At 48.0% G+C, this 23,973-nt stretch overlaps 2 protein-coding genes across 11 annotated transcripts in view; both read left to right on the forward strand.

Moving 5' to 3' along the window:
• Positions 1-6,947, forward strand: part of SORT1 (sortilin 1) — an 88,238-nt gene extending 81,291 nt beyond the window's left edge. For all 6 annotated transcript variants that reach the window (XM_054668498.2, NM_001427912.1, XM_054668503.2 and 3 more), the window contains exons 18-20: positions 1,742-1,848; positions 2,136-2,259; positions 2,463-6,947. In XM_054668498.2, the coding sequence (XP_054524473.1) occupies positions 1,742-1,848; positions 2,136-2,259; positions 2,463-2,477 (246 nt within the window). In that variant the 3' untranslated portion in view covers positions 2,478-6,947. The remainder of the gene's footprint in view (positions 1-1,741; positions 1,849-2,135; positions 2,260-2,462) is intronic.
• A 100-nt stretch (positions 6,948-7,047) lies between these two features.
• Positions 7,048-23,970, forward strand: MYBPHL (myosin binding protein H like). 5 transcript variants are annotated; one of them, XM_016924002.2, is made up of 9 exons: positions 7,048-9,677; positions 18,051-18,139; positions 18,691-18,886; positions 19,119-19,258; positions 19,366-19,525; positions 19,939-20,075; positions 21,007-21,193; positions 22,055-22,098; positions 23,871-23,970. In XM_016924002.2, exons 1-8 carry the CDS (start codon positions 9,533-9,535, stop codon positions 22,063-22,065), a joined length of 1,065 nt encoding a protein of 354 aa, XP_016779491.1. In that variant the 5' UTR covers positions 7,048-9,532; the 3' UTR covers positions 22,066-22,098; positions 23,871-23,970. The 5 variants fall into 5 exon arrangements, 3 of the variants coding, with proteins under 3 accessions (XP_016779491.1, XP_054524493.1, XP_016779487.1); XR_001708191.2 differs by having other exon boundaries at positions 21,007-22,098; XM_054668518.1 differs by having other exon boundaries at positions 22,055-23,970.
• The last annotated feature ends 3 nt before the right edge of the window (positions 23,971-23,973 follow it).

Below are 23,973 nucleotides of genomic sequence, written 5' to 3' on the forward strand. Positions count from 1 at the left end.
TACAGTGGCTCACACCTGTAATCCCAGCACTTTGGAAGTCCAAGGCAGGCAGATCACTGAGGTCAGGAGTTCAAGACCAGGCTGTCCAACATGGTGAAACCCTGTCTCTGCTAAAAATACAAAAATTAAAATTACAAAAATTAGCTGGGTGTGGTGGTTTACACCTGTAGTCCCAGTTACTCGGGAGGCTGAGGCAGGAGAATCATGTGAACCTGGGAGGTGGAGGTTGCAGTGAGCCGAGATCGTGCTGCTACACTCCAACCTGGGCAACAGAGCAAGACTCCGTACCAAAAAAAAAAGGTTGTCTGTGAAGGGCCATGACCTGGAATTGTGCATGTGTGGAAGAGAAGAGCACTGGGCAATAGGTAGGGTGGATCTCTGACCAAGTCATGTTAAGTATGTTCAAAGTGAAAAATTGAGCTATGGTAATGGGCTGGTTTTGATTTAAATGAAGCAAGTTACCTGTCGGGCATGGTGGCTTACTCCTGTATAGTCCCAGCACTTTGGGAGGCTGAGGTGGGGAGATCAGTTGAGGCTATGAATTGGAGAGCAGCCTGGGCAACATGGAGAAACTCAATCTTTACCAAAAAAATACAAAAATTAGCCGGATGTGGTGGTGTGTGCCTGTAGTCCCAGCTACTCAGGAGGCTGAAGGGAGAGAATCACCTGAGCCTGGGAGGTCAAGGCTGCAGTGAGCCATGATCATATCACTGCACTCCAGCCTGGGTGACAGGTGAGATCCTGTCTCAATTAAAAAAAAAAAAAAAAAAAGGTTATGAGGCTGCATCCAAATCTGTATCACTGAACTACCTGTGGAACTGGAGATGTGTAAAGAGGAAACCTCTTGATAATGAAACACTAGACCAGCAGCATGACTTCAGATGCTCAACAGCAGGCCCGTTTCCCAATTCGTAATAGGAGAGGTCAAGCTGGATCACCTGCAGTCCCTCCTCTCTGCTGTTCTAAGGGATGAGGGACTGACAAGGGGTGGGATTAAGGAGATGATGGGAGAGGAGTGTGTGGGTGTGTGTATTGGTAAGGGGGCGAGTTCCTCCTTCTGTGCACCCTTGTCCTGGGCTCCTGGTGACTCTCCTCAGAGTGTTCGTGTGTGTGATTGCACAGGACTCCCACCCACAGGGACACAGCTTGTCCTAGAATCCAGTTCTGCCTCCTCTGGGATACATTGAAAACACACACTCCCTATTTCCCACCCAGAAGCAGGTAGGTCACATGCAAACAGTGATATGATAAGGCTTATTTATAATAATATATAAAAAGTTAAGTAAACAAATAAATCTTGGTGTCATATAATGGCCTGCCTGGTTCTTCTGACACAGCTTCTTCCCAGATAATGGCCCTGTTCTAGAGTCATTCAGCCTACTGTTACAGTAGTCTCCCTTTCCTACTCCACCCTTAAGCCCCAAGACTTGTGAACAGTGGTAGTGTGAAGCAATCATACTTGATCTAGGCAGTTGCCCAGGCTTCCAGTGTAACTTTGACATTTAAACCACAGAATTTGAAGGTTCAAGGCAGTTGGAGCTAAGATGACTCTCTGCCAGCTATAATATTCTCCTGGTAACACTGAGATGGTTCATCTTGGGGGGTTGGAAAAGAGCCATCATTAAGTGCATCAGGACTGCAGATCATTCACAAAGAGATGAGGGGAATGAGTGGCTGCCTTGACCTCAGTCCTAGGATATGCATGCCTAAAACTTTTGTGTTTGTGTTTTAATTTCTCAAGAATTCCAAGTCAAATTCTGTTCCAATTATCCTGGCCATCGTGGGATTGATGCTGGTCACAGTCGTAGCAGGAGTGCTCATTGTGAAGAAATATGTCTGTGGGGGAAGGTAAGGAACACAGAAGTCAATCCAAGGTACTGAGTTCAAGCCAGAAGGCTGATCTAGGGCATATGGCTGAGTCTACTCTTGGCAAAAACTAGGTACTTGCAGTACTGTTCCTGAAAAATCAGGCCCAAATCTTCTCATGTCGTACGTTTTTCATATGTCAACCATGGACTGTGCTTTCTGTGTCTGTGATGCGTTCCTGAGTGTATAAAACTGAGAAAGTCCACAGTCCTGTAAGAAGTGCACCCCTGCTGTGTACCACCGAGTGTTAAGGAGGTTTCTGTTCACAGGTTCCTGGTGCATCGATACTCTGTGCTGCAGCAGCATGCAGAGGCCAATGGCGTGGATGGTGTGGATGCTTTGGACACAGCCTCCCACACTAATAAAAGTGGTTATCATGATGACTCAGATGAGGTGAGGCTATTTCTTCTTGAATGGTAGTACCCCCCCCCCCCAAAAATACAAGAAAATAAAGTCTGTCTTCTATTCATGATCAAGATATGCCAGGGCCAAGGCGACTTAATGACCATAAGATTTGGCAAGCCCAGAAACTAGGTGATTGCTTTTGAAATAGGAGTGTTGTGGTCTGTCGGTAATATGGTGCATGTCTTTTTCAGGACCTCTTGGAATAGCTCTTCAGAGGAGCTGGACCCAGCATGGATGGTGGAACCACAGTACCTCTTACACTCCCTGTGGCTCCAGCTTCGGGAAATAAATTTCCCATTGCGAGGGACCCAGCTCTGTTTCTGCTGCTTCCATCAAAGCCAAAAGGACCTACACTAAAGAAATGCAGGGTTTGGGTGGGGAACCCTGAGTACTTTTTTACAATTGGCTCTGAGAAAAAGGGAGACATTTTAAATTCTTTAACTTCTTATTTCTCGTCCTGTCTCTTTGCAAAGTATGGGCTTTTGTTTTTGTTTTTTAAGGGAAACGAAATGGAATTCAAAGGGACCTTTTCACTAACCCCACTTCTGTGTGTTCTGCATGGCGCCTGCCCCAGGGCATCTGCCAACTCCAGCATCAGCTCTCACAGTGTACTTGGTACCATCCCTGGGCTCTGCTGGCGAGACGAAACAGCTGTAGAGATGAAAACAGGCTGCAGAGGCTGGCACAGCCTGGCCGGCTTTTCTCCATCTGGGGACAGTCCTAGTCCAAGAACACTGCACACCAGCTCCTCACACAGATCCCACTTACTCTTTTTTTTTTTTTTCAGAGACCACAGACCACAGTGATTTTTCTTTTCCCTTGTTTAATTAGGCAATACCCTTGTTAATTGCCCTTTGGCAACTAACTTAACCATGTGCTTCCCACACAGTACATCAGGAAAACTTACAGGGCAATATTTTTAACTTGGGGCAGGAAGAAGGGAGCAGCAGAGAATTGACTAGATATAGCACCTATTAAAAGAGAAACTCTTGCTTCTTCTGAGATTTTTCAAGCTGTGCTTTGTGTGTGTGCCAGTAGACTTACTCAAGGACAGGGTACAAACTTAGCTGGAAGTCTGCCCAGGCTGAATGATCTCTTCCCTAGAGTTGATTGTCGGGTACGCAGTGTGAACCCCCGAAGACGGAACCTCACAGTCTTCCATGTTTCCTTCTTAACTGTCGTGTGGCTCGTTGCTAAATCATGACAATGGCTGCCTATCTGCTGCTTCTTAGGTTGCTGTTGTACATGGAACCAGGACTAGAGATTTTTTCAGATTTATAGACTTAAAAAATTAGAATTTTATTACCAGGCTTTCCTTCTCACCCCTTTTTTCTGACTTTGCCAAGTAATTTGTTGACACGAAAATTTTGGAGGAACCAATTGAAAACACACTTCCAGTCTAGATGATGCTTTGTGTGATACATTAAGTTCTTATTTTGGATTAAAAGAAGTTTTCCATTTGATACTTCTCTAAATTAAATAAATTATAGAATGTAGTTGGGTGGATTTTGGGGTGGCCATATAGTAATGGAAAGCTGCAATAATTAGTTTTAATACAGCTTGAATATTTGCTATATAGAAATATAGTATGGAAAGTTTTTGGTCTTAATGTAGCTACTGTGCGGGTCACAGTTTCTCCCAATGATTATGACTGGGACATTCTTTGGTAGATACCATTTGCTACTAGTTTATTTTGTGGCTAGAAAGTCAGTTTTGTGTGTGTTTTTTTTTTTTTTATTTGAAGTGCCAAATTAACTTTTGTCAGAATGTGAGCAGATGGCTAAGTTCTCTCCTCCCCAGAATGGATTAACAGCTGCGTGGAAAGTCGGGGAGAGAGTGGATGGAGACTTTTAGAGACGTTAAAACTGCAGTAGAATGAAATGAGTCAGGGAGCTTCAGTTAGAAAATAAAGTTGAGGCAGTTTTTGTGAAGATAATATGGTTAGGGCTGGAGTGCACTAGTCTTTTTGCTTATTCATTTTGCATGGTTTTAAAATTAAAAATAATTCTGAAGATACACCAGCTCACAAATGAAAATGTCAGCCTCTGCCCCACCCTCCCTCCTGCCCAAAGTGAATTTGGTACTCAGAAAAGAACTGTTTACACCACTCACCTTTCTCCCAGCATGTACTCACTGTGGGCAGATGCACCAATACATGGTAATCCTCTTACTCGTTTTAAGACGTAGGAAACTTAATATTCTTCTCTAACCGTATACGATAGGGCTCTTCGCTTTTAATGATATCTGGGATTTCTGTGGAACTTGGCAAATTTTCAGAGCACCTTCACTCACATAATGTCATTTGAACCTCACAATGTTCTTGGGATGGAGTCAGTTGTTCAGGGTCCCCGTGTGTGTGATAAGCAGTGCTGGCTGGCTGTCTTCAGAACTCTTGGAAATCTTTACACATGCGAGTGCTGACCACTTTGAGCAAGGCTGCCTTCTTGTAGATGACTTGCTGTTCTTTATGACAAGGATCAGTGGCATTTGTTTCCGAGCAGTATTTAGCACCTTTTTGCCACTTTGGTGAACAGAAAATTGTATTTTCCTGTCTTTCATGGCTGAAAACAAAAGTAATGGGAATTTTAAATATGTTTGCAGAAACTGCCCCTCCCCTCATTGAGGGTCACTGCTCAAGAGTGCAGGAGTGGACTCTCCACTGATGGGTCTCCCTCCCCATCCTGGTTTCCGCCCCGGGCTGGCTAACTCTGTTGGTTTGAAGACTGACAGCCAGCCTGGCTCATTCTCATTATTGGCTAGTTAGCTTTCTTTATCAACCTGCTCACTCACAAATGTGTGCCCCTCAGCCAGAGAGTAAGAGAGCCCAAATCTGTTACAGCTTCTAAAAAAATAGATTTCTAATTTGTCCTACTCATGTTAGGAGCATTATCTTTGAAGGTAAAACATAGTGTATCATTGTGTAAACTCCCAGGCTTGATGTAGCAGAAGAGATCATTTCTGGAGGCTTCAGCAGTGGAATTTAGCATTATAAGAGAGATTGGACAAACCAGTCCAAAGTGGTCCGAGTTCTTAAATCCAGGTAGGGAACTCACTCTTCTTTCTTCTCTGGACCTAATTGGGCATTGGGCTTTAGTGAGACCACAGACCAGGCCCGTCTCTCCTGTAGGCTTTTAATTCAATGGCAACTCTATTTCGAAGAATAAAAGCCTTTGGAGAGTTGCGGCAGTTCTGGGGGCGGGCTCAGGAGAGTCCATAGATCAGCCGTAACTGGAACGTAGAATCTACGTCTGCCTCTGAATGGACTTCCCACCTCCTCTCTCTTGCTCTGATGCTTGCCTCTGGGCCTCTCCATGCCCAAGCTGGTCTTTCCTCCTTGACAGGCTGGTAATGTGCTGGCCACCTCCAGCTCCTGCATCGAGTCTGTAAACCAGAGCTGGTTCTCATGGCCTTCGTCACGATACCAGGATACGGAGGGGAGCCCAGGGCCATCCACACCCACCCCAGGGTAACGGGGCTGGCCTGGCATTAGTCATTATTTAGTTTCCAGGCCAACCATCCAGGTAGAGATTCCCTCTTTCCTTTGAGCAGTGCTCTCAAGAGCTCCGTGCCTGTCCACAATGACCTAGAGTGCATCCTGCTCATTGTTAGTGTAGCCCCTCGCCCCTATATTCATCCAGGATACTTGGAAGTGCTAAAATAGGAAGGGATTCGGCTTTCAACTTTGCTACCATCTTCCCTGAAGCAGGAAAATGAACATGGACTTAAATGTCCTTTGAAAAAACCAAAGTTTTAAGATTTGCTGTGTGATGAAGTGACAGGGAGGGCCGGAGTCAGCAGGTGCCAGACTTTCTGTTCTGTCTGCCATGGGTTTGTCCAGCTCAGGTAGCTCTAGGAGCACCATCCTGCCCTAGCAGAGCCCAGGCCTTGCCCTCATGAAGCATCATTGAAATAGCAGGAGCATGTTGATTTCTTGGTTAGGTTGCATTATAATAACAAGAGTCAGAACATTAATTTGAAACAACTTGCAGTATGCATTTCTTCACACCAGTACATTCTTAAGTGTACTTGTTTATAAGGAATAACATAAACTAATCTGTACCTTTATATATATGTGTGTGTACATATATACATATATAAACTGTATAGTGTACATGGTAATGATTTATTGCTATGCCCCAGATCCTTAATGTAGTTCTCATCCTCCGCATGCCCTCAGCCACAAGCGGGTGACTGACTGTTCCCTGATGATTTGGCCCACCTCCTGTGTTTGGACCTCTAGGGAGGAGGGTTTTGGTCATACTCTCCTTATCCTCGTGCACAGAAATGCTCAGGGTCCCCATGTGCCTGTTGTTCAGCCCTCTCTCTTGTTCCCTTTCTGAGCATGTGGTCCTTCCCCAAGCTGTGGGACAGCTGCCTTCCCACGAAAGTGTAAAGCAGTATTAAGATCATTACTGCATGTGCCCTAAAAACCCAAGTTTTCTATTCCCTTGGGACAGAAAATTGCATGTGAGGTGGGATAATCGAGTTTCAGTGACCCACGTCAGTTACACATTAAAGCCAGACCCCATAATAAAATTCCACAAAATGGAAATAAAACTCAAATTTCTTTAGCATTGTGTAAATAAATCTGAATGTGTTTAACTTTGTACTGGTAATTTTCTGTATATTTGGAATATTTGGGTTAAAAATAAAACAGACTGGACTTTGTTACCTGACCTACTGAAATGACTAAGCTACAGTTTGTTGATATACTTTTTCCAGTTTTCTTGCTTCAGAATCAGACTCCAGCAACCAGAGAACAAGCCATTTAAAGAGCCAGGACTGTACATTTATAGCATGAAATGTATTCGGTCATCTATGAGGAAAACGTCTCACAAAAATGTGAGCCATAAATTACCTAATTTTCTTGTTCTTCATTTTCTTGCTCTTAGTGCTCATACAGATCTTCCTCCCGTGGGTGTGTATACGACCAGCTTTCTTGTTCTTCCTCCTAGAAAGTCTACGCACCCACCCCACATACCTTCACAGGTTTCAGTTGCTACACTCTTCCTTCTGGACACAGCAACAGATAATTACTCCTTGAATTCTGTGTTCTTTTGAGCAGGTTTGACCCCTGGCGGCACTGAGAAGTTCAGCTTTGTAACTTCCCATCTGCTCCTCTTACATTTCTCTTGCTGTTCTTACGGGCCCTTTCTTGTCCCTTTCATTTAAGGACCTTTGGAGAGTTGCAGCCTTCCTCTCTTGCAAAGCATTTAAGAGAGGTTCCTGCCCACCCGTCTGGAACCGTTAGCCATCCTACCCTGCTAGCCTGGGGCAATATTCCATGTAATACTCCAGCACCTTGGTCTGAAGATGACAGGGCAAAGCCCTTGTTCCTGAGGCCACCATCTGATGGGAGAGTTCCTACCCCAGGACATTATCTAAGATCGTTGTTTTATTTGAAGGAATTCTATCTAACATGGTATTCCAAGATTTCCTGCGCCAGAGTCACTAGGTTGGTTTTTTTAGGTGCAGATTTCTGGATAGCACCCCAGACCTATTGAATTAGACTTTCTGATGGGCAAACCTTAGGAACCTGCATCTTAAAGTTGATTCTTTACACCTTCGCTCCAACAAAGGGCTAAGACTCAGCCTGGGCCAATTTCCTCACCAAAAGATGGGTTACGTGTTGTGTAAAAGGGGGTGTATTTGGGGCCTCCTGGCTAGGAGACTGTCCACACTTATGGGGCCTTGGCTGGGTCAAGCAGGAAAAATAGTTCAGAAAGACCTTCAAACTAGTTCTGATATGGCAAAAACCCAGTCTTCTGCCAACCAAAACAACCCCATAGGCCATCCAAGGCCCCAATAAACAGATTGTCCTGGACCTTAGCTCCTATACCAGTTACAAAGAGGCTGAGCTTCTGTCACCCCAAGATAACACAGGCTCCTGGGATCTTACCAATTACCCCAAAATTGAAGGCAAAAATGAGTAAGAAGTCAGTCCATTTGTTCAACTGCACCCATTTTTTTTCCATGAAAAAAATACAGGGGTGAGTAGGGGGCTATGGGAACCCTGTACTTTCCACTCAGCTTTGCTGTGACTCTCAAACTGCTCTAAAATTAAAGCATTTTAAAATGCAGAGGGATGCTGGCTTCTGGAGATAAGAAGGTAGGAGTATGATAGGCGGCAGTGTCCATGGCATGTACAACACGTATAGAAAGATGGTTTGCTAAGTCTGGAAATCATGTAGGACCTGTAGTATGTGACTAGCACCTGCTGTGAGCTGGCCACTTTCCTATAGATTGTATCATTTTATCCTCAACACAATCATGGCATCATCCTTTGTTTCATAGACTGGGACTTGAGACTCCGAGTCGGCCATTTGCCCAGAGTCCCAGCTGGTGAGTGAGTGGTACAGCCAGAAGTCACACGCAGGTCTCTGAGCTCGCCTCCCTCCACCACTGCTGCCTCTCCCTTTATTTGTACTTCATCTAATAGGCAAGGCAGCCATTGACAGCTCTCAAAGGGGGAAGTGCTGGCCTGACCTAAAAATAGCTTACATTTATCAAGCACTTAGTCGGCTACACTCTGCTAAGCACTTTACAGAGATTACCTCTTTAATCCTCACAACGACCCTATGGTTATAATTATCTCCATTTTACAGATGAGGAAACAGACTGAAGAGAGACTGTGAGGTGTTGTGAGTCACACAGCTAGTTGGTGACAGAGCCCCAAGTGGCACCTGGGCAGCCAGTGCGAGTGCAGTCTCCACCTACCACTGCGCTGTGCCCGCTGCCCCCAGGGAGCGGGGGAGGATGGGACAGGCCCTGTAAAGGTCGAGTTGATAAGACTTTACAACTCATTGAATGTGGGAGCAGAGGGAGAAAGAGCAGTTCAGGCGTTGCTGTGAGTCAGCTAATCCTGGGCCCCTTCTTTGGGACCTGAATGCCCCACGGGATGAACTGGAGGTCAGGAGCAGAGATGTCACTCAACCCTCCCTACAGAAATTAGAGGTCCCTTTTGGATGGTGTGTTCAAGCTCTCCCTCCCTGGTGCTGTGGGGGGTGTCATCTCTCTCCCGAGATAACAGGGACACCTCAGTCCTCCTGGGGCTATTCTGGGCTGCTGTCTGATCCTCCTCTCTCCCTCAACCCCTACTTCAGCCTTTCTGCTGGGCGTAGCTGAGTGGGGAAGGCCAGCCCAGTTACGTAACCCTGTGGCTGGGACCCGGGAGGCCAGCCTGGGAGCAGGTGCTCAGCCCCTCCCTCATCACCAGCAGTGAAAATCTAGAGCTGGAGCTCAGCCTCTGGGAAGGCCCAGCATGGAGGCAGCCACAGCTCCGGAGGTGGCCGCAGGATCCAAGCTGAAGGTGAAAGAAGCCAGCCCAGCAGATGCTGAACCACCCCAGGCTTCACCTGGACAGGGGGCTGGCAGCCCCACTCCCCAGCTCCTGCCCCCTATAGAAGGTGACCCATGGCAGGTGGGGAGGGTGGGGAGGCCGGGTGGTGGGAGTTGGGGAAGACATCGCCACCTTCCTGAGCGGCGCCTCAGGTTTTCTGCAGAGCTGAAGACTTTATAGGATTGGTGATTAGGCTGGAGATCATTCGTGGGAGCCCCCATCCCTTGTCCTTGATGGAGTCTAACTTGCTGCTCAAATGTCCCTGCTAAGTTTTTGTGTTTTAGCTGAGAAGTCAGTGATGGTGTTGGTGGCACTTTACAGTGACTAAAAATGATCTGTTTATATTTTTACCTTTTAAAAAATTGTCATAGGGACTGGGAAGACCTGATATACTAATGGCCAGTCAGGAAGGGACTGAGGGGTAAGAGATAGTGACTGTCTGCTGAAGGAACAGGGAAATAAAATGCTATGGCAATGGGGAGGCTAAGAGTGGGGCAGCACAGTGACACTCGGCCTCCTGCTGGGCAGTACCACGGGGTCAGGACCTCCTCCAACCCCCCACTGCTCCCATAGGAGATCCTGACCCCTCAGAGTCTGAGCTCCACGGAAGTGGAGCTCTCCTGGGAGAAGCATTCAATTTCCCCTTCACAATGGTCTCTGTGTGCCTCTCAGCAAAGAGGTGTTCCCAAGTGAGGAATTCCAACCCCGAGCTTCCTGCCGCCCATCCCTGAATGCCCTGGCTGAGGCCTCTGTAGCTAACCACTTCGTGGCGCTCACCTGAAAGTCTTAAGAGGATGAAAAGACCACAAACAAGAAACACGTGGACTCCTAGGGCAGGAAGAGGCAGGGGAAAAGATATACTAGACTTGGAGGCAAAGCTCTAGGCTCAATTCCTAGTGCCGCCTCTAACAGCCCTGTGACCTTGGACAAGTCACTGGACTGCTCAGATTCCATTTTCGCTCTGTAAAATGGTGATTAATAACATCTACCTATCAGGGTAGTTGAAAGGATTGCTGAGATGATCCAGGGTGCCTTGGAAGAGGCCAAACTCAGATGTAAATAAATGATCAAATATTTCCAAGTGAGAGGTGAAGGCTGCGTTCTACCTCCATAGGGTTGTGCAGCAGACGCTGTCTGCCTCTTATCCTCATGGGAGAGGCCAGGTTTCCAGAAACTATTTGAATGTCAAGGGCAGAGAGCTGGCCAAGTTTGTCCCGTTGAAGATGAAGGGAGCAAAAGTTAGTGTAAATATATTAAGCTAGGGTGATGGAGGCAGAAAACCAGTTTCCTCCCTTAAAAGGCCCAGAGAAGAAGTGACAGGCAGCAGGAGAATGAGAGCCAGGACTGCTGACGCCTCGGCTCTCTCTACTGGTCTTCCCAAAAGCACAAGGGAGAGTGCTCATCTCCCCCATGCTTCTCCCCTCTGGCTGCAGCCAGCTCCTGACAGCCCCCAGTCACGGGCCCGCAAATGCAGCCCAAAGTCTCTCATGTGCAGCAGCTCTGTACACTGCAGGCCTCAGGGCCACTAGCACCCAGTGGCTCAACCCAGTGGTATCCCAGAAGTCACTGGCAATAAGAACACCTTTGAATACTTTGCACAATATATGTGCATCTGTTAACTACTTGGAACAAAGAAGTCATGAGTTCAAATCTTAGCTCTGTTCTGTGGCCCTAGGCAAGTCAATCCACTCCCATTTTCTCATCTGTAAATTGAGGAGTTGAACCAAATCAGGGTCTTAACCTTTTGGTGGATATGGACCCCTAGGAAAATCTAATGCCAGCTGTGGACTCTTGCCCCTGGAAAAATACACAAAAAAGTTCAGAGAGCCTACAGAGCCCCAAACCCCCACCAAAGATCCTTCAGGGTGCCATGCATGGGCCTGGACTAGATGACCCCTAAGCCCCCTGAGAGCTCCAAAGCCTTTCTTCCTCCTAACTCCTCTTCCTTACAGAGAGCTCTGGGACTGAGTATCACAGGAAGCATGTGAAAACATGGGAACTAGAGCAGGCATCAGAAATAGAAATTAATTTGCAAGATCAAAACCAACTGCAAATGGCCAACAATGAGCTTTTAGTTTGGCAAGCCTGCTACATGGTTAAATAAGCAGGAGTAGGTGGCCGGCATTGGTAAACAGTTCTATGTCTGTCCTCAGCACTACACTGAGTACTGTGTCCTGGAGACAAAGCTTGGCAGGGGTCAGAGAAGAGCTTCCAAAACAGGGAGAGGCTGGGGAACAAGCTGCATCCCTCCCATGGAGAAGATGGGACCCTGAGGTGGAGGAGAAAGAGCCCATCTGCTGACTTCAGCATCATCGCTCCAACTGACTCTGTGTTCTCTTTCAATCTGAACTGTTCTGTGTCTTCCAGGCATGGGAAACTGAATCTCATGCCTAGGAGTGACCTTTCTTCCCTCCTTCCTTCCGTCCTTCCTTTCCTCCTCCTTCCTTCCACAAATATTTAGGTTGTGCCTATGATGTGCCAGGCGCTCTTCTAGGTGCCAGAATTACAGAAATGAACAAAATAGGTAAAAATAACTGCCCTCATGGAAGTTAGATTCTAGTGGAGCGAGCTAGACAATAAATAAACAAGTAAAGTATCTAATATGTCAGATGGTGAGAAATGCTGTGCCAAAACTAATGCAGGGACGGGGATAGAATGTGCTTCGGGTAGGAAGCATGCAGGCTTCCTGCTTCAAATGGAATATTCAGTGAGGGTCTCACTAATAAGGTGACATTTGAGCAGCAACTTAAAGGATGTGAGAAAGCAATGCATGCAGATATTTGGGGGAATATTTTCCACACAGAGAGAACAACTGCAAGGACCCTGAGGCAGGAGTGTGCTTTATGGGTTGGGGCCATTGTGGCTGTAGCACAGGGAGGGAGACAGTGGCAGTATTTCAGTCTGAGAGGTAGCACGGCCGCTGTGAAGACTTTGGTTTGTCTACGAGACAGCCAGCCAGCCAGTGCAGGGACTGGGAGTAAGGACTGACAGGACCAAGTGTAGATTTTAAGGATTTTTCCAGCTGGCCATGTTAAGAATAGACTGTAGGTGGGCCTTAGACACTAGCAAGATCAACAACTGGGAATGAGAATGAGGGAGAAGGTAGGGAGGTTTTAGAAGAGAAAGGTGTGCGATAGTCACCCAGGACAATGGGAGACCGAGTGAACTTGGGAAGTCTAGTAGAATTGCCAGAGTTCACTTGGAGGTGGTGGTCACTATTAATGGCCCTCAAGTTAAACTCCACATAATTTTGTATTTTCCCCCAGTCCTGTTACTCTGTGCAGATACAGCCACTGAGTGGGTGGGAAGTTTATTTAACAAGGGTTAGGTATTGCCAAGAGAGTGCAATGAAGTCAAAGAGGACTCAGGGATTTGAGTGAGTGCAAGAGAGAGAGTATAATAATGACCGTGCAATCTAAGTTGGGTGGTGAAGAAAGTGCTAACATGAAAGGGGTGCTAGGTAGTGAGAGGGTGGTAGGACAATGGATCACAGATCTCAGTGGTGCCAAAGAATTGCTGGTATTGGAGCACTGGAGGAAGTGAGCTAAAGGGATAAAGATTATATTAGTTAGGTATACTAGTGAATGAAACAGGTCTCAGGAATGACATACATCTATTTCTTACTAGCGTAAGAACTAAAAACCATTCTGCAGATACTTCTCCTCCATGTGGTAATTCAAGGACCCAGGCCTCTTTCATCTTGGGGCTCTGCCATTCCTTAGGGCCCGTGATCATCTGTGTACAGCTAGCAGAAGAGGAAAATAGAAATCTAACTTCTTCAAAGCCTGGGACCAGATGTGATTCTCACCATTGCCACTTACATCTCATTGGCAAAAACTGGTCGCGTAGCCATCCAGCAAAAGGTGGCCGGGCAGCCACTTCTCAGAGATAGCTACGCTACGGAAGGGGTAACATACATTTTTTTTGGCCAGTTAGCCATCTCTGTTATAGAGGTGGTGATGAGACAGTGGGATGCTTGTAATTCTGATCATAGAAGGATTGTAGCTCTTGGTCTAGAGAATGGCCACAGGGACCATTGGCTGAATTAGGAGAGGACAAAGTTATTGGAGGAGTGGTGGGCCAGATGTGAGAGACCCTACGGGGACTGGAAACATGGGTGTTGGGACCAGCAGGAGTTATGCCTGGAGAGGCATACCGCATGGAGAGGGTGTTGGAGAGACAGTGAGCCAGGGCTAAAACCATCAAGCACTAGGGGGACGACTGTAACATAGGGACGGGGTGGGGTGGAGTCTTTTCCTCAGAGAAGTGTTGCCTGTTCCTATGTCCTTTTATTTTTTCTGACCTTAGTTTCATGGCCTTCAAGAAAGTGACACTCTTGTCCCACTCCTTTCCCATTGCACTCCTCCAGACAGGTTTCTGAGTAGACCAAGGCCACATCCTAGGCATCTGGTAATGTTTCTCTAAGAAATCCCGGTACTTCTTGGATTTCTGGAAACCTCTGGATAGTTTCAAAGCCATAGCTAGCCTCCTGCATTCACCCTCTTTTGGTAACCCTTCACCCACATAGGCACGTGTGTATGCAGGCTCCCTCTCTCTCACACACACTCTCATACACATACACACACCATTCACAGACACACGTAAACACACCCATACACACATTCATGCACGTACACAAACACACACATTCACACACACTCACACACACATACATACACACTCATACAAACACACACACACACACCCTCTCCACTTCTCCAATGCTTCCATCTTGGTTCTTGGCTCTCCAGGTCATAGTTAGTAACATCGGTCTGAACTATACAGCCCCTAGGGAGCCTCTGGAGAAAGACTGATCCCATAAAAGGGAATTATGAGAGGATAGGAACAATTATAGAATAGTAAAACAGGCATAAACTTTAGCAGGATAAAAGTAGGGTAGGTATTAGGAGGAATTTTCTAATCAGAAGTCAAGATCTTTGGACTTGAAGTAGTTTTCTCTCTCTTTTTTTTTTTTTCTTTTTGAGATGAAGTTTTGCTCTTATTGCCCAGGCTGGAGCGCAATGGTGCAATCTCGGCTCACTGCAACTTCTGCCTCCCAGGTTCAAGCGATTTTCCTGCCTCAGCCTCCCAAGTAGCTGGGATTACAGGTGCCCGCCACCACACCTGGCTAATTTTTGTATGTTTAGTAGAGATGGGGTTTCACCATGTTGACCAGGCTGGTCTTGAACTTCTGACCTCAGGTGATCCACCCTCCGTAGCCTCCCAAAGTGCTGGAATTACAGGCATGAGCCACTGCGCCCGGCCTGAAGTAGTTTTCTCTAAGAATTTTTTAGAAAGAATTAAACAGCATCCTGTCTGAGAGAAACATTGTACAGAGAGAGCCTAACTCAGAACCAAAGGCCCTCAAAGGACTTTTCAAGATGCCTTTTCTCTAAGACCCCATGAAGGGAGAAAACCAAACTGTGACTCTCACAGACCTGCTCTTAGAAAACCTAGGCTCTTAAAGACTCTAGGCTTTGGTTCACATCCCTCCTGTCATCTGAGGAGGAGAAAGACCTTGGGCATCAGGGGAAGCCATGCCTCCCCAAGGTCAGTACAATTTACACCTCGCTTGACTGCGGATGTGTGAAAAGAGATGCCTCAAATGAGCCCCGGCGTTCACATTCTTAGCAAAGAGTCAGATTGCGCCTGGGTTGGGTTGAGAGGCGATTGGAGAGCATGCTGCTGACCTGCTGACTGGGCATCTGAAGCTGCCACACTCTCTCCTGCCACCTCTGCACGTAGTCAGCTGAGTTAGCCTCACGTCCATCCTCTGCCCTCCCACAGGGAGCCGGGAGCCTGCTGGGAGCAGAGGCCTCACCTACACATCCTCAGAGTCCATTCTAGAGACTTAAGTTTCGTCATCTTGTCAGGAAACCCACTGACAAGCAGAGAACCGGCAATGGAGCCGTCCAGGGAGGGAGAGACTGCCGTCCTCGCGGGCAGCCTCCTTCCTTGCTCTCTGCCCAGCCAGGATCCCCTCTAGATCTCAAGGGCCAGTCTGCTCCTCTTCCTCTAACTCCCACACCTTAGCTTATGTTCCACATAAACCCATTTCTTTCATTTTTCTCTTTAGTTCAGGTGTAAGAATGCTAACATTTTCCCAGGTGTTTTTCTAAGAAACAACAGAAACACTAGGTGGAAACACATACATCAGCTCACAGCTACCCATAACAGCCCATTCCCTACCTGAGGTCTCAGCAGGGCGGGGCTCAGCGGGCACTTCTGTCAGGGGTGAAGGCCTGGGTTCCTCTCCCCGCCTCAACCCTTTGCAGTTCTTGGGTATGTCTAGCCCCCGCCTTCCCTCTGGGCCTCCTCCCTCCAGGGTCAGGCCACTGTCCAAGCCCTGACTATGGTGCTCATTGCTGGGTGGACACTGGTGGGCAAGACACAGCTAGTGCTCTGAGAATGGGTCCTTCAGACACACAATCTTAGATGGGGAGGCAGGAGTCTCTGGTGCCAGGCACGTCGTCACAGCTAGCCGGGAGGTCTCCAGAATACTGGCTTCTTTCTCGGAGCCCTCTTGCTCCCAGCATCCTTGTTCTGGTGCTTACAGGCCCTTCCTAATGCCGACATTCTGTAGGCAGGCGGCACAGGGACAGCAGAGCCAGCTTCTCTCCAGCCCTCTCCCCAGCAAATGTAGAAAGGGTTATTTCCTCCCCCAACAGTGGGGAACCAAGCCTGACAAGATGAGGTTTTGACCCTCCTTTCCAAGTACGGCCCTCTTTTTCAAAACACTATTAAGTCATATCCGCCCGTCTTCAACTCTTTGGTTGCTTGCCAAGATGGCCACAGGAGAGGAGCCCATCACACAAACGCTTCTTCTGTTCTTCATGTCCCGCCCCTCCCAAGCCACCAAAGCCCAGCCGAGGGCAGCCACAGCAGGGTCACTCAGCCGCCTGCAGCTGCTGCATCTATGCTGAGGCAGTCAAGACCTGAGCAGGGCAGGGAGGACGGGCACTCAGGCCCATCAAGTCCCCTCGTCACATATTCCTGAGGTGCAGTCTAAGACAGGCACAGCCCAGGTGAAAACGTAAGCCACACAGCACAAAAGGAAACTGCAGAAATCAAACGGACCGTGTGCACTGTACATTGCCATTGATCTTCATTTGCAAAGGTCTCGCGACCTTGAGATTATCATGGGGAGACTCAGAGTGAAGTTCTCTGGACAATGCTTGCTGATTGAGCTGGAGGAAGGACACAGAAGAAGCTCTGTTTCAGTTGTGTCACTTACATGTTTGTGTTATGTAATGTATGTATTTAAACAGTTCATCTATAAGTAAACATACATATGTCATAGTGAATGCTCAGGGAAGTATTTTCACAGAAGTGTGTGCTATCAAAGAGTCTGGAATCCACTATCGAGCAGTCATGCTGTTTGCCACAGGAATGTACCAGGGGTGAAGTTCTTCCAACTGCCAAGAATGAACTGTGGCAAGAATCCTGGGTTGTTGGGAACTGAAGCACTATCACATTCTACTGAAGATAATATCAGCCAGGCGACTGCCTGTGCCTGAGAAAGGAGGAGACAGCAGCCAGGAAAAGGCCAGAAAATGGTGTTCGTCTCAGCCAGGCCCCCAAGGGAACGCAGGGGGAATGTTTGTGCTTCGGCAGCTGAGACAGTGTGAGGCATCCCAAGAGGAGAGAAATGACACCTGGTCAATCTCCAAACCTACACTCAGCACTTTTCCAAGCATTTCCTGTCTTCATCCTGGAAGCCCATACACATCATCTAATCTCTACTTCTCACTGGGACAGACCTGTGAGATCAAAGGGAAATGAGTGGTGGACCTAATCTGTCCCAGAATCTGTACAAAATGATCCTCTGCAAACTGGAAGAAGACTGTGCAGGCGCCCGGGAGCAGAGTGGCCATGCAGAGGAAGGGACCCAGACACGTGCTCTGTCTGCAGTGACATCAGTGTCTCCGTGGGCGGCTGGGGAGGTCAGGGTGTTGACTCTGCCTGCAGAATGGAGAGCATTCTCCTGAGACCCACACCTAACTGGGAGGTCAGGATTGACATGGAAAGTGGCCTTGATAAAAGGAATGGTATTAAGGACAAATGTAGAAAAGGGTGGAAAGACAAACCACACAGACTAGGCTGGTCTGTACACAAACAGAAAAATAAAAATGCCTCCATCAGGATGGAATGCCTCCAGATGATGGAAAGTCAGTACTTGAGAGTTACGAATTAAGAGAACTGTCAGACTCGCACTCCAGTGTTCCTTCTGCTGAGACTTTAATGTTTCCCGGGGTGTTCCTTAAGCCAACCCCTCATCCCCAAATCCCAGCAGGATGATGGGAGCACTCTTCCCCTCCCCTCTAAGAAGGGCTTAATTTGGTGACCGATTCCTGGGCCGCTCATCCACAGCAGGCAGCTGGATGCAGGATTTACTTTCTCTGAGTATCCATCTCCTATTCTCTCTCTTTCCATCACTCAGAGCACCCCAAGATCTGGCTACCTCGGGCCCTGAGGCAGACCTACATCCGGAAGGTTGGGGACACAGTGAACCTACTAATCCCATTCCAGGTGATCATGCCAGCCCCATACTGGGTCCATGTCTGGGGCCAGTGCAGGTTTTGGATTTGGAAACAGATACCAAGAGTCCTGCTAGCAGAGGGGCAATCTTCCCAGCCTTGGATAGAAGGGGTCACACCACCAGAAGTCTGAGGCCAAATGACCTCTGCACTCCTGAAGGTGGGTTTGGATAGGACTGGGTGTGCACCCATGAGATGGTGTGAAGCTAATCCATGCCCTTCAGTCTACAGAAGCCTCGGAGCTTGCAGTTAGAAGGGTTCTTGGGAGTTTAAGTGGCTATTCAATTGGTCCCAGCTGCCCCGGGTGTTCATGACCTAAGCTCTCAGAGATTGGGAGACTCAAAGCCATCCCTCTTTCCCAAGATCCTTAGGCTGTTGCTGAAAGGAGGAGGCCCCCGGGAGGGTCCACCAACTTCTAACTCAAGGAATGTGCAGCTCCAAGTCAAGCCTCCCTGTGGACCTGGGGTGGACAGGACCCCTACAGCAGCAGGGAGAGTCAGGAAGCCTCTCGGGGCTGCTCAAAGCATTACCCTCATTCCTCAGGGCAAGCCCAAACCTCAAGCCATCTGGACACACGATGGCTGTGCCTTGGACACCAGGCGTGTGAGTGTGCGGAATGGTGAGCGAGACTCCATCCTCTTCATCCGAGAAGCCCAACGTGCTGACTCAGGTCGCTACCAACTCCGTGTGCAGCTGGGTGGGCTGGAGGCCACCGCCACCATTGACATCCTGGTGATTGGTACGGTGGGGGAAGTGGGAGATGGGGGGGTCCTCAGGAACTCCCTCTCCAGGCTGAAGAGGAGCCAGCTCAGAGAGCTGGGGAAGCTGGGGCAAGGCTCCCACGTCATGTCTGGGACACAGGGTGGGCGCAGGAGGGGTAGCTGAGAAGAAAAAGGGGCTAGGGCACTCCTGAAGTGACTTCAATGCATGTGGGATGTTCCACGCCCACTGCCATGGCTTTGCCCTTTCAGAGAGGCCAGGCCCTCCTCAGAGTATTAAGCTGGTGGACGTTTGGGGCTTCAGCGCTACACTGGAATGGACACCTCCCCAAGATACGGGGAATACAGCACTTCTGGGATACACGGTGCAGAAGGCTGACACAAAATCCGGGGTGAGGCCAGCTGGGAAGGAAGGAGGGTGGAAGAGGGCATGTTGGGACAGGCCTCTGGTAGCTCCACATGGGGTGGCTGATTTCTGGCATCATGTTCGGCCCCGCAGCTGTGGTTCACGGTGCTGGAGCACTATCACCGCACCAGCTGCGTCGTCTCTGACCTCATCATCGGCAACTCCTATGCCTTCCGTGTCTTTGCTGAAAACCAGTGCGGACTCAGTGAAACAGCCCCCATCACCACGGACCTCGCCCACATCCAGAAAGCAGGTAAGGGAGGCATGGGGATCATGAGCTGGGAAGACTTAAGGATAGGCCGGGCACAGTGGCTCACGCCTCTAATTCCAGCACTTTGGGAGGCCAAGGCAGGCGGATCACCTGAGGTCAGGAGTTCAAGACCAGCCTGGACAACATGGTGAAACCTCATCTCTACTAAAAATACAAAAATTAGCCAGGCATGGTGGTGCACGCCTGTACTCCCAGCTACTCAGGAGGCTAAGGCAGGAGAATTGCTTGAACTTGGGAGTTGGAGGTTGCAGTGAGCTGAGATCGTGCCACTGCACTCCAGCCTGGGCAATAGAGACTCCACCTCAAAAAAAAAAAAAAAAAAAATACTAAGGATAAAGAGTCGACGAGGGCTGGGATCTCAGAAGCTACATGCCAGCCCCTCTTGGTGCCCTCAGCTACTGTTTACAAGACCAAGGGGTTTGCCCAACGAGACTTCTCTGAAGCCCCAAAGTTTACCCAGCCTCTGGCCGACTGCACTACAGTCACCGGCTATAATACCCAGCTCTTCTGCTGTGTCCGCGCCTTTCCCCGGGTGAGTGGGGGCTCTGGGGGGCGCTGTGCTGAGCTGCTTCTTGTTCCTGCCTGTCCTAACCTAAGCTGAGTTGCAGAGCACTGTAACATAACATCTGTTACCATCACCGCCATCTGCCTCTTCTACAGCATGGTATTTAGGAACAGTCGGGGTGCTTGGAGTCCAAGACGGACTGATGAGAATGACATTTCCTTTTGAATGTTTGTTTCTGATATGTGGAGGTGTTGCTTACTGACCTGCTGGCAATTAGGCATGCACTTCAAGTTGTTTCTGTGGTAGGAGTGAAAGTCCCTGTGGTTTCTCCTTCCCATGCATACCTCATCCCATCAGGGCCGTGCACATGCAAGCTGCCTAGAGTTCAGCCTTTTGCCACAACCCTGAGCAAGGCTCTCTGTCTATTTACAATCTAGTCATCATGCTCCACACACAGCAGAAAACACCATTAACAACCTGTACCAAGAATCTTTTGGGTTTTGAGTCTGGGCAAGACTACATGGAGATAACATCTCAGAAGGGGCATATCAAGAGCCCACTCTAGAAGCTACTCTCTAACCAGAGGGGACAGAGGCAACTCACAAGTCAGCAGTGGGAACAGAATATGGATGGTTCACAAGAGGTGAGCCTGATGCTCAGTGCTTCTGATCCATAAAGGGGCTGCCTGAGAGCCCGGAACGGAAGTTAGCAGTTTTCTTCCAGTCAGAAATATTGGTAAAGAAAATGAAGTTTCAGGTGCTATTTTCAAACAAGAGAAGGAGCTTGGGGGACTGCTGGTGGCACTGGAAGGGGAAACCCTTCCCACAACATAAGGAACAGGGAGCCTTCCAGAAAGCCATTATCTCTATATAGACAGAGTCCCAGAAACTGAGCACAGAAAGACAATTGGTTCTTACCCTCGCCCCTCCTTGCTGCCTCCCTCATCTTTGTCTTCCAGCCCAAGATCATCTGGCTGAAGAACAAGATGGATATCCAAGGCAACCCTAAGTACAGAGCCCTGACTCACCTGGGAATCTGCTCCCTAGAGATCCGCAAGCCGGGTCCCTTTGATGGAGGCATCTATACCTGCAAGGCGGTGAACCCCCTAGGGGAGGCATCTGTGGACTGTCGGGTGGATGTGAAAGGTAAGGGCAAGACGAGAACTAGTGCCTTAGGGTGCCAGTCACCTCCTCTCTCCACCGGTGGAAGAGTCAGGGAACAGAGACGCAAGCCTAGGGGGAGAAGGGGTTTCTCCGCTGGACTCTTTCATCACTGTCATCATCAGGATGTATTGGAGGAGACATTTTAATTATCTACTATCTCATTTCTCTCCATCACAATTCAATAATATAGGAAGAATTGTTATTTCCATTTTGCAAATGAGAAGACGAAAGTACAGGGAGGGAACTGGTTTGCCCAAGATTCCCAGTGTCAGTTAGTTGATCACCTGGCACTGGTGGAAATAGCCCAGGTCTCCAGGTCCTCGCTCAGCTCATTTTTCTTTATGCTGTGCAATCTTCCGACTCAGCCTAGGAAAGCTGCAACTGTTTGTCAGGCTTTATTTCACTTCCCCTCCGGTTTATTTATAGGTAATATTGCATATCCTCTCTACTTCCTTAAAGTATTTAATCACTTATCTATACCTGTCACCTTGTTCAGATCTCTATCATTGTGTTTAACATACTGTTTTATAATTATCTATTTATAGATATGTTTCCCTATTAAATTATAAGCATTTTGAGGGTAGGGACATTGTCTTATTTGCCTTTGTCCCCCCAGTGTCTAGCCCAGTTTCTGACACACAGTAGGCACTCTAAATGTTTGTTGCATGGATCAAGAATGAATGAGCCCTTACATGTCCTGTTCTTCTCTATGTATAGACTACCTAATTAGCACCATTGACTCCCCAAGAACCTGAAATAGAATATTCCTTTCTAATGCTCTGAAAGAAAGTTTCTCAGAGATTTCTGAGATGTTAACACTGAGAAATGTCCGAATTATTACAGTTCCTAATTGAGGACACCTAAGAAGGCATGGTACTCTGACAAAGGTAAGTAAAGAGAGGCAAGATGTCTCACTGGATTAGTTCCTGTTTATGGCTAGTGTTGTTGAGTCAGGGACAGAGGTGCATTCCTGAGCCTTTCAGTCATGTATCCACTGGTGGCCACTTCTGTTGTAACCATTTTTTTTTTGAAATGATGTCTTGCTCTGTTGCCCAGGCTGGAGTGCAGTGGCGCCATCTTGGCTCACTGCAACCTCTGCCTCCTGGGTTCAAGCAATTCTTGTGCCTCAACCTCTCGAGTAGCTGGGATGACAGGCGCCCGCCACCATGCCCGGCTAATTTTTCTACTTTTAGTATTGATGGAGTTTCACCATGTTGGCCAGGCTGGTCTCGAACTCCTGACCTCAAGTGATCCACTCACCTCGGCCTCCCAAAGTGCTGGGATTACAGGTGAGAGCCGACATGCCCAGCTGTTGTAACCATGTTTATATTTATTTATTTATTTATTTATTTATTTATTTATTTATTTTGAGACAGAGTCTCGCTTTGTCACCCAGGCCGGAGTGCAGTGGCGCTATCTCAGCTCACTGCAAGCTCTGCCTGCCGGGTTCATGCCATTCTCCTGCCTCAGCCTCCAGAGTAGCTGGGACTACAGGCACCCACCACCACGCCCGGCAATTTTTTTTTTTTTTTTTTTTTTTAGTAGAGACGGAGTTTCACTGTGTTAACCAGGATGGTCTCGATCTCCTGACCTCATGATCCACCCGCCTTGGCCTCCCAAAGTGCTGGGATTACAGGCGTGAGCCACCACGCCCAGCCTGTTGTAACCATTTTTAAAAGCGATACTGTCATCCCTGTGGAGAGAATTTATAGTAGATGCAGTCTGCTTTTGTCATATCCTCTCTATGTCTGCACTCCTCAAGTCGATGGTAGGAATTAAACCTAATGAATGGTCCTCTGAAGAAGAGTGACAGCATCCACCTAATCATAAGGAGATTCTGTGGGAGGGAGCTGAGCAGGTATTGTAGGAAAAGGTGTCAAGGGAACAATTCAGAGTGCAGGAACCCACAAGAGTCACAGCACCTTGTGCCCGTGGGGTGTGTAAGGACAGGGGACGCTGCTCCTGCTGACTGAGTAAACGCCTCAGGATCATGAGCATGGTAAAAAAAAAAAAATGGATTAATATATTTGTTTTTTACTTTGAAGCTTATGGATTCCTTCCCTTCCAAGAGAAGAAAATCCTCTTTCTCATTTATGTCAATTATAATTTAACCTTTAGGTGTGTGGTCCCAAGCAGCACATTATTGGCAAAAGACAGCTCAGCTCATCATTTAGAACTGGACAGCTCTTTTAGATTTTCCGTCATTCACATTAGCTATGTTGTGAACAAAGTGATGCATAAGGTGAAAAAGAAGCTTGAGACAGAACTAAAGAGAACAAGTTCCCAGTGTCCTCTCCGACTTGTAGCTGCTGGCTGATGGAAATTGGAAATGAATTTGATCCCATAAGACATTTATTTAAGGCTCTCACTGGTATGTAGCAAATGAAAGCCTAAAGGGGTGCGTTACAAGTACAGACTTCTCAGGAAAGCGCTCTCCGACAGTCGGCTTGCAGAGACAACTCTCCCTCCCTCACCTCCCTCTCTGTGTTAATGATACTTGTGTTCCTGTTAGTTGCCCCTTTCCCTCTCTCACAGCCAGTGCCCAGCAATGAAGTGAATTCATGGCACAGGAGCCAGGGACCGTGACAACGGTGCCCTCAGCAGCCTGGTGTCCTCTGGCCATTTGCTGTCATGGCTACAAAGTGCTCCCTCTTTTCAGTGCCTCCAGGAAGCCTGCCAGTGGTGAGACTGTGTCCTCCAGGAGCTTCGGCACCATGTCTGGTTTGGATTCATCTAAATAAATATGTGGTTCCCCAGTGCCT

This window comes from Pan troglodytes, chromosome 1, assembly GCF_028858775.2.
Source record: "Pan troglodytes isolate AG18354 chromosome 1, NHGRI_mPanTro3-v2.0_pri, whole genome shotgun sequence".
Taxonomy (NCBI): Eukaryota; Metazoa; Chordata; class Mammalia; order Primates; family Hominidae; genus Pan; species Pan troglodytes.